The 10,619-nt window shown below is 40.2% G+C and overlaps 1 protein-coding gene across 33 annotated transcripts in view; it reads right to left on the bottom strand.

The window, feature by feature from the left end:
* Positions 1-301: 301 nt before the first annotated feature.
* ARPP21 (cAMP regulated phosphoprotein 21) overlaps positions 302-10,619 on the bottom strand; it is a 141,693-nt gene continuing 131,375 nt past the window's right edge. For all 33 annotated transcript variants that reach the window (XM_068203324.1, XM_068203345.1, XM_068203280.1 and 30 more), the window contains 2 exons: positions 2,264-2,415; positions 302-1,115 (listed from right to left, as the gene is read on the bottom strand). In XM_068203324.1, coding sequence (XP_068059425.1) covers positions 858-1,115; positions 2,264-2,415 — 410 coding nt within the window. In that variant the 3' untranslated portion in view covers positions 302-857. The remainder of the gene's footprint in view (positions 1,116-2,263; positions 2,416-10,619) is intronic.

Here is a 10,619-nt window from a genome sequence, read left to right as displayed (position 1 = left end):
TGGAGGCTTACAGCAGATGAGCTGTGTTTATAACATTCCTGGTCCTAGGGATTGGCAAATTGCAAACTCAGTTAAAGCTGAACTGGTACAACATTCACTGAATGCTTCCAGGGTGGCTATTCTACAATTCCAAAGTGGTCTCAGCTGTTATGGTACCTCATGCTGAGACACAGCTATGCTTTCTTCTCATCAAACTCCTCTAAGCCCATTAAGCACCATTCCCCCAGTAGCTTCACCTGAAAAAAGACAATGCAGAAACTAAAAGAAATTCACTCAGAAACAGAGGAGACCAAGCAGGTGGTAGAAACATGACCTTCCTCCATGAGGTCAAATAGCTTTATTGTGATTAAGCACTACAATACAGTATATATCCATAAAAAAACTCTATAGTGTATATAAATTATTCCTTCCATTCAGTAATTCTCTTTTTGTTTTCAGTTTTTTTTTCATTTCCATTACAGCTTTGGTACAATGTGATTTTATTATATTTTTAAATACTTTTAGCTTCACAAACTCAACACAAAGTACAAAACTAATCCGAATCAGGGATATTACAATCTACACAGTGGTGTTCAGTGGTAGGAAAAAATCTTACCTCAATGAATTCATGTCACTAGCTAAGCTATAAAGGCATACCTAGCAGACATGACAAAAATATGCACCATTAACCAGCAAACATTTTTTTTTCAAAATTTATTTTACTTTTTTTTTTACAGGTTTTTCCAGCAGCAAATCACTTGAGCATTGTCAGTACTCGTGTCCTCAACTGATTATTCTGTTGTGTTCCTCTTCATTTGAAGGCCATGATTTATTTGTCAAATAATGCACCTCTATCCTCATAAATCTAAGCCACAGTGTCAGTACTTGACCTGCCACCCTGCATTGTTGATGCTCGCACAGTTTGTCCTGCAGCTGGCAGAAATAACTGGAACGTTATTGGAGGGGCAGTGTGGGGCAATCAACCGGAGGTTGTTCTGTGGGGCAGGAGGTATGACATTACAGTAGACAGGCATTCCAGTGGCTGTAAGTGTTCCTTGAGCTGATTGATTAGGTAGCATGATTGGTTGTTGATATGATTGTTGCGGCAATCCTTGAGAACCCTGGGTCATTGGCACCTAGGCAGGAATATGGAAAGACGTAGGGAAAAAAAGATAGCAATTACTAAGCAAGTTAAAGTAGGCTCCCAGTATCCCTGTGTTCCTTCTAGCTGAATTAGAGTGTACTGTGTGTTCTGCCAAAATGTCCTATTTTCTGCTGCTAAGAATTGTTCTCACCTCTGAGGATTTTTTTTGTTACAGAAGGTTTTAAAGAGAATTCCCTCTGCTTTTAGGCCTAGAAACTGTCTCTGTAGACCTAGTAGAATATGCATTACTGGGATCAGTGCAAACAGAAGATTCAACCCTGGTATATCTAGGCCATCCAAAAGGTCTAAACCTTTAACTCAATCATTAACCTTTAAAACATGTTTTTGATATAATAATTCTGAAGATGTAAGGGGAAAATTTTACCCTCAAGCAATTTTCCTATTTCCATCTGTGTTGCTAAGTGTTTTCAAAGAAGCTGAGGGAAAAGGGGAATGGCTGCTCAATCAGTGCAATCTATTAAAATTATTTAGGTGTCATTTAGTTTCTTAACTTTCTAGAGGGACCAGTAGGAAGTGTAAGCACAGGCCACCTCTCACATGCGCTTGGCGTAACTCACGGAAACTAGGTATAAAGGTTGGGAAATAAGTCTGGGTAACTTACGGACTTGGTAAAAATCAAGCCACTGCCTTCCCTCTCCCCAGAACCCAATAAACAATAATCCATCTGGCTACAGCTTGTTATAGAAGACATGGTGAGATCCTTGGCAGGAGTCTCCACAGATGAGTAATTTTTAACTGGATCAGGCAAAGCCCTCAACTTCATTACAGGAAACAGTACTGCACTGGCAAAAAAGAGAAGAAATGAACAATGTTCTTATATTTTTTAAAATTAATTTTCTTCACAGGAAGAAGTCTAATTCCTTCGTTCTTTGTGATATTACCCTCACTGCAGGCTGCAATAAATAGTTCATTTGAAGCATTCCCGAAATCAGAACAAAAATCAGGAGTACTAAAACCATGTAAATAGGAAGCAAAGAAACTGACTGAGAAATGTATTCATCAGAAGGCTTCCTGCCACACACTAACCAAATGAAGTTATAAGGGCACTATGTGATCCAAAAACTTAATTCAATTAAGCATTCTCCAAGAAAAAAGTATTTCCTTACAGCTCCTAAATACCTGATAAGACGACATGGCTGGATACTGCACCATCATGCCTTGCACCTGATTCCCCTGTTGATTATTCATCAGGTTCTGGCTTTGGGGCGGCTGCTGCATTCCCATGAGACCCTGGAACCCCTGCTGCTGGTTCGGCAGGACAGGCTGGTAACCTGGAAGAGGAAAGACGTCTTCAAATACCCTATTGCTTGTAGGCGCAAAATTACAAGAGTTCTAAGGTACAGCAAATGATCCCATCGTTTATACCTGAGTTAGTTAAAAAGTTACTTGTTCCTGCAGAAATGTTACTGGAAATGAAAACCGAAGTGCAATAAACAAGTGCCATGAGCTGGCAGCCCTGGCAAGCTGAACGAAGTGGGCAGCACGCTTCTCTTATGCTTTTTGACACTGTGGCAGAGACTACTTGGAGGACTGTCTGACTGCAGCACAGGGCTGTAAAGTCCTAAAGAGACACAGGTCTTTTGGCTATTTGCTCAGAGGCAAAACTCCCAACAACTTCAAGGACACCAGTATTTGGCCTTCACGGCCTAACCTGACAACTTCTTTCATGTCGCATTTCTTACCTTAACCTCTTACCTTCATTTTAATGCAACTCCCTAGCACAATATAACCAGAGAAGTCTTTATTTAATCAAGAACATCTCTATACACACTGGCTCTCACTAGCAAGGTTTTTTATGCAATTAGAGCAAATTAAGGGTAATAACCCACCATACTATTTTCACGTGTGTCAAAGTAGGAAAGTAATAAATTAGGGAGTGTCCTCCCCATTGCTTGGTAGGAACACTGCTAACACTGCATCCAGTGCCTACACAAGGATAAGAAGCTGATGCTTCTGTTTTAACCTGTGACTAACTCTGTGTTCAAAGCCACCACAATATTGCAGATTTTATGCTGGGATGGCTCCTCTAGGACTATCGGAGAAATGGGCAAAGACTGGATGATCTAGAGAGCAAAGCCACTAAAGAGGCAGCAGTGTGGATGGGAAGGCAAGCACAAATAAAAAACTGCTCAGCAGCAATGCAGTTTTGCCTGGGAATGAGCCTAGACAGATGGAACTGGGCTGGCTGGGTTATGATGATATTTAGCAATTAAGAACTTCGCAGAAAAAGCAGGAAAGGAATATGCAGAAAGATCCTGCCCTTGAAAAATGCGGCCAGACATAGGTATTATAAATCTATGAAGAATTTCTCCTTAACACATTCTGTGTTCTTTAGCACTCATATTTTTAACATGCAGCTATGCAGTGCACTATTAACTCTGCAGTGATGTTTTTACAATAAGCATGTTTCAGACAAAGAAATACCAGAAGGAGCAACTCTGTGTCATCTTTCTATGAAAAAATTATGTCACGTCTGCTCAATTTATATTCATGAATACAGTACCAATATACTTCACAAAGTGAAAACCATCATCTGGATATTTCTTCATTATGCAAGAGAAATAAAGTAACAAATGTCTCTGTTTCTGCTGGTCTATTGTCAATTGACAGCTTTCCTTCTGAATCTGTTCTTATGCCAGGGAAATGTTGAGATTTCTGGTCAAGTATTTGGCATTAAAGATGCCATTCCAGAGATTAATATCTCCAGTCAACTGAGCAAAATTAAAAAAAAAAAAAATTCCACGAGTGATTAACTTGGCTTGGATATAGCATTAAACATCTCCCAAACTCACCAGATTATTATACATTCAGATTTGCTCTTTTCCTATGCCCAAACACTGTGTCAGCATATTATTTAGTCATAAAAATTACCAACATCAGAACTGCTGTAACTGAGTTTACAGAAGGCTTATACAGCAATAATAAAATTGCAAGTCCTCTTCTGCTCCAGTACACCAATTATGCGGGGGGGGGGGGGGGGGGGAGGGGGGCGGGCGATAAAGGATAGAAATAAAAAACTTTAGCATTACTCTTCTGGTATTTGCAGGACTGGAAGTTTAAGCAGAGGGGTGTCAACTGACAGCAGAAACAGCAACACAAAATTCATCTCCTGTCACCTCCAGCTGTTAAGTCCCAGAAGTGTAAAGAACCACAGATGGATAGTGAGCCAGGGATCAAGTGACTCTTTTGGGGAATGTAATCCAGCACTGGATTTGGGCTCAGAGAACTGGATTGCAATGCACCAGCACAGGGTGGCAGACTGGTGCTCTGCAGAGACAGACAGACACAACTGGGGTCAAGTAGAAAGCAGCCCTTCTGTTATCTCGAGTAAATATGATTACATTATTTTTGTGAGACTACTGCAAATGCCCTGCTGTGTGCTTAAATACACAGCTCTCTCTTCACCTCAGCTTTGTGTTCCATATTCTCCAAATATGACAGATTTATGCTCCAGTGCAGACATGACTATCAAACTGAAACAAAAAACCATGGAAAAGTTGAAGTAGCTACCCACATGATGAAAGTAGAGGCATGATCTCCTGGGGGTATTACAAAAACATAGAGCCACAGAATGGGTTTGGCTAGAAGGGAACTTAAAGACCATCTAGTTTCAATGACACACACACACACATATAAACAGCCAGCCCTGAAAATCTCTTCTGTACTAGCAAGCACTGCTTAGTACATGACATAACTCCAGGTTTTAGGTGCAGAAATATGAAAAGGAGGCAGGCTGAAAAGCTGAAGTCCACTGGACTACGCATTATTATTTAAACAACCTTATTCCAACACTCTTCAAGGATTTCAGTGACTTCTGCTGACCATAGGACATGTGCACCCCTCACCCCTGTCCCAACCTGCAGAGTACATCAGTTACATCCCTGAAAGTGAGAATAAGACCCTTATCCTACTCCTCCTTGTGTAAGCATTTTGCAATGCTCTGACCACACAGAAAAGCCTCAATACAAATACATCACATGCACTCTAACATACTTCCAATTTGATTAGATGGGAACAAGTAGGTTGTATCTGAATCCTCTTAGACATTAAGAGAAAATAAGTTCCTTTGTCCAGAAGGAGGTACTCTTGAATATTTAATGCCCTGACTTGTGAGTAGAAATGGGGATGTTTAAGAAGTTTACTGGCATGTGTGTATCCTTGCAAAGATGCTGGCTGTCATCTCTTTCTTACTTAATATTCATAGACTTTTTTTTTTATGATCAGTACCCTTTGGATTAAATGAAGTGATGGATGTCAGACCATGCGGTAGAACCCAGTATAGCATTTAGTCAAAATCCAGCATCTTCTTCAAGGTTCTGTACCTCAATAAAGCCACTTTATTTTACCTGATAGCAAAGCCTGACCCTTTATTATGTTAAATACATGAAGAAAGATGCAGGTTTGTCCATTCTATTGAACCTAAAAACGTGACAAGGTACAAAAGTATATTCCAACATTACAGAGGAGGTACAGAATATTAAAAATTAATTAAATTTTATCTACAACAAGCTTATAAGCAAGAAAGAAAAATGCTGTGACAAAACAAAAAAGCCAGTATCTGTTCTGCTATATGGCTTCTGTTTCAGCACAAATGAAAGTAGAACAATTGGCAATCCATTTGGACAAGAAGTTGTTAATATCAGAAACCAGCTGTTCTGAATTTCCTATCACTGCAGCCCAAATTCTCCATGTAATATTTGAAACAGGTCCTCCACTGTTTACTGGATGTTGATATCTTGGTATGTTTCTGCACTCCGGCCAGGAAAAAGAGTGGAGGTGGGAGAATTGAGACAAATATCTACCTTTTAGCGCTGTTTGTGAAACTATGAATTTTTTTTCCTTTTTCCTCAGGCACAGACTATCAGAGAGTGCCATTCCATCAAAATTACTTAATTTGTACACACAGAGCACAGTCTTAAACTGTGCTTTTTATGCGCTATTTACTTTTCAGTGACATGGAAATAATACTGTATTCTCAAAAGTCTTGAAAACCGACTGCAGTGTAAGAAATCAGGCATTACTGGGCAGAGGTGGATATTTTGGAGCTACACAGGTGTAAGAGAAGTGAGAACAGGAAGTGGCAACATGCTTATGCAGCAATAGTTTTCTTTCCACTTGCTCTTTTGCTCATTAGTTTTCATACTACATGAAGAGTAATCCTTAAAAGCCTCTTTACAGTCCCCTGAGAACATACATACGTGGGTTATTTTCTAATGGAAGTACACATCAGATGAACCATCCTATTACTGCAAGCTCCAGGGCCTCTTTACTGCAATTATATCATCCTCCTCTATGTTATCTCTGCTACAAAGGAGGATTTTTTAAATCAGGGCAAACATGAGAGACATTGTTAAACAACCAGAGGAACAAATCATGCACAGAATTTCAACGAATACCTCTGAGGAAAGATGAGCCTTGGATTCCAGCTGAAATGGAAGAGGCTGTTATATCATCAAGGTAATTCTCTGAACCTTTACAGCCTGCCTCACCATGCTACAAGTCATCTAATTTAAACATCCTAGGGTAGAAAGACTGCATGAAAGACCCACAAATGTTTCCATTTCTTAATGAGGCTGTGCAGCTCAAAAGACAAAATGCAGCAGTTTTAAACCTTTGCTGGTAGCGTCACCCAGAGCTGCAATTAAACCATGTTTGGTGCTCTCCTGGCCTCAGCATACATCTTTCATGAATGGCACATTCATGTTGGGAGGGACTGTTTCATTACGCATTTTAGATTTGAAGCATGTGCTACCAATGTTGGGAACATGTGTATCAGCACTGTGGGTAAAAAGTGTCTGATGAGTGCAGGGGAAAGTCCCTGAACTGCAAATCTTATTTTACTCTTTCCATTTGAACAGACTCCTTGCATCCATACACACCCAATGCAAACACATACACTCGTAGTGCTTTTGATGTAGCATGATTTGAGAGCTCACCTGCTCCCTTTCTGCTTTGCTCAGTGTAGTGCCACCTAAAATTCAGGTACCTTAGCAACACACTGCAATGGCTTAGGCAAGCAAAGTCCAAAAGAAAGTCAAAAGAGAAACCTCAAGCAGAGGTAACTGGGCTGGGTGGAATGCTGCACAGAATATGGGTGTGCTCCTGCCTGCTCTGCAACTAGTGCAGTGCCTTTCTGGTGCCCTATGCCATCCTCCCTTTCCTTTCTCCTCCCTCCCCCAGTATAGACCAGTTCAGCCCCTGCAGCAACTGCCAGGAGCACTGGAAAGAGATTGAATTTGAGCTCACATGAAAAAGCCAAGGAGAACAAGCACCAGCTCTTGGTGTGGACCCTGCAAAGTCCTTGAAAATATTTTAACAGCAAATTCTGCACACAGAAGGTGCTTACATTTGCAGAAGACTCCTCAAAACTGGTAAGAGCTGAGAACCAAGCTAAAAACACAATCCTTCCAGTCAGGAAGCAAATCTCTTTCTGAAAGGCTTAATGAGCTCACTATGCTCAACTTATTCAAAAGACAAAGAATAGACAGTTGTGCTGGCTTTGGCCAGGGTAAAATTAATTTCCTTTCTAGCAGTTAGTATGAGAATAAGTTTTGGATTTGTGCTGAAAACAGTGTTGATAATTCAGGGATGTTTTAGTTACTGCTGAGCGGTGCTTACTCAGACTTTCTGCTTCTCACACCATCCCGTCAGCAAGGAGGCTGGGAGTGAACAAATAATTTGTGAGGAGACACAAGTGAACAAAGGAAAATCCCATGCCATATGATAACATGCTCAGCATATAAAGCTGAGGCAAGGAGGGAGTGGGGAATGCCCAGACTGGGCATTTTTCTTCCCGAATAGCTCTTAGGTGTTTAGAAGCCCTGCTTTCCTGGGGGTGAACACCTGTCTGTCAATGGGAAGTGGTGAACGGATTCTTTGTTTTGCTTTGCTTGCACACACAGCTTCTGGTTTCCCTATTAAACTGTCTTTATCTCCAGCCATGAGTTTGCTCATTTTTAATTTTCTGATTTTCTTGTCTGTGTAGCTGAGGAGAGCGAGGCAGCTGCATGGAGCTAAGTTGTTGGCTGGGTTAAACTGTAACAATAGTTCTTTAACAGACCAGAAAGTGGTATAATAAAATTACATGTCAGGAAGATAAACCTAGAACTTTTTGGATTAGAAATAAAATTAAAAGTTTCTACAGACCCTATAATTAACAAGGAGGCAATTTACTGAGAATGGAAGCACAATTGTATCACTTAAAACCTCTAAAATGAATACGGACACCTTGCTAAAAGATATTCATCAGTTTACAAGTAGTTCTGGTAATAAAAAATTATTCGAATGTGCTCATTGTCCAGTGTTAGACCATTAAATTACATATTTCAGATTTGAAATACTTAGGAAAATGTTAGCCAATTAGCTCTTAACACTGCTCCTGTCTCCCAAGGAAAAGGACTAATCTTTTGCAAATGGGACAGGATCCTCTCTCCCCAGTCTCTCCTCCCTTTAATCACATATTGGCAATGCTACCCAACTCATTCCACAGGCAGAGTTCATCTGTGTACAGTGGATATTCTAAGGGATATTTCTGGCATATTTTAGTTCACTTTGCCCTGTCTGGAGTAGTGCTCAGTAGACTCTGTAGAATGAAGAATATAGTTGGTATGTATTCGCACAATTTTACTAGGCTATGTTATCCTTTACTTTTTGAAATAAGCTATGGGCAAAGAATTAAAGCGGACAGATGTAGCTTTTACTTTCTAATAATACAATTTTACAATGCCCATAATTAAGTTATAATTTGAGAAGAAAACATGTCATTGTAGAACTACAATTCACTCATAGACACATCAGTACCTCTGGTAAAATTTTTGACAACTTTCTTTTTTACCAAAAGCTCTGAGCTGGTCCATCCCAAGTATTTGCAAAACTGGAAGGAGGAAAAAACTGAAGCAAGCTGTTCAGCAAGATCGAACACTGTCTTAGAATCACAGAATGGAATTACAAAATTGAATCACAGAATTGCTTAGGGTGGAAAAGACCTTTAAAATCATCAAGTCCACCCATTGCTCTAACACTGCCACATCCACCACTAAACCACACCCATATGCATCCCAAAGAACCTTCAGATTCTCAAACAGACCCTAAAGGTTATCTGTAAAACAGGAGGAAAGCCAGCCTAACTGGGGAATCTTGCATAAGACAGCTGGCCAAGTTGTGGGAGCCCCATAATGAGCACAAGTGAGAGCAGGAATTCTAGGCAAGTGGTTTTGGTGGTCAGAACAAAGCCCTTCTTGTTCCAGAGGTCCATCAGTCCCTTCTGACTTTGCGTGAGATACTCAAGTACTGGACTGCAACCAGGTGTTCCACCTCCTACAAGGACGTTGTAAAACCATCCCTATGCACTGCTTCCTCTGGAGGAGTGCTGCTCCAAGGCACTGTGCTCTTGCTGGCTTCTCATGTCCAGGTGTGATGTGTTAGAACCGGGTGCGCAATCACCTGAGGAAAAGGTTTGGGGTTTTTTTTTTGTTATGCAGTTGACCATTATCTGGCAAGTTTCACTGCAAATGATGGACTAAACTGTCATGGAACGTAAAATTAATCCATAAATTTAAGCTTTTTGATTTTAGCCTCAGCCCAAAGTGTCTGCAGTTTGGAAGACTCCCACAGAAGACGCATTAATTAAAGTCTCCCTCTTGGTGTTATTTTCTGTGTGAGTCTGAAGATTTAAACTGCATCTTGTGCAGCTGGAATTCAAACCACTTTGTAAACAATTTTGTAGTTTAAGCTTGAATCTAAAATCCAAAGCACACTGCAAAGCAAATTGGCTGCAGTTGGTCTATTCACTCCTACTGTGCTTGCTCTCTGCAATACATATAAAAATGTCTTGACCTAGTAAGACATTTCAGCTTTATATTCTACTTGAAGACATCATAGATAATTTAGGGGTGTGAACTGGACACCATGTGAGCTAGGACAAGTACATAATAGCTGAATGCTAAAATTCCATCCCTTTCCCCTTAAAACACAAGACTATGCAATTATTTCACTTAGTTTTCACAGACATACAAAGGGAGGAAAAAAAATAAACAAGAATACCTATGCCTGAAAAAAGGAAGTCTTAAGAAGGAACAGAAAAGGTACAAAGGTACGAGGTAGCACGTAAAACACCACGTCAAAAACTACAGCAGCACCCATACTCATTTTGGCCACAGCACTCGGCAAGTTCGGACCCTCCAAAAACACGAGAAGCCTTTTAACACAAGTTTGGCTTCTTTCATTTCAGGTAAAAGCACATGCCACTCCAATAGTACAGCTTGCAGGGGAAGCCACGGGTTATTAAGTTAGATTTGTTTTCAAAAATTTAAACTAATGGCATTGGTTCTTTCAAGTTTGTGAGATCAAAACAATTTTTAGCTAATGGCACTCCAGCTACATCCACTGGAAACACATAACGCAGCAAATGTATTCCTAAAGTGATTACAATGACAGTGACTCAAATAATTCTGTGCAGAGCTGAGGTTATAAAACT

Source organism: Anomalospiza imberbis, chromosome 1 (genome assembly GCF_031753505.1).
Source record: "Anomalospiza imberbis isolate Cuckoo-Finch-1a 21T00152 chromosome 1, ASM3175350v1, whole genome shotgun sequence".
Taxonomy (NCBI): domain Eukaryota; kingdom Metazoa; phylum Chordata; class Aves; order Passeriformes; family Viduidae; genus Anomalospiza; species Anomalospiza imberbis.
This window is presented reverse-complemented; position numbering and strand designations above follow the sequence as displayed.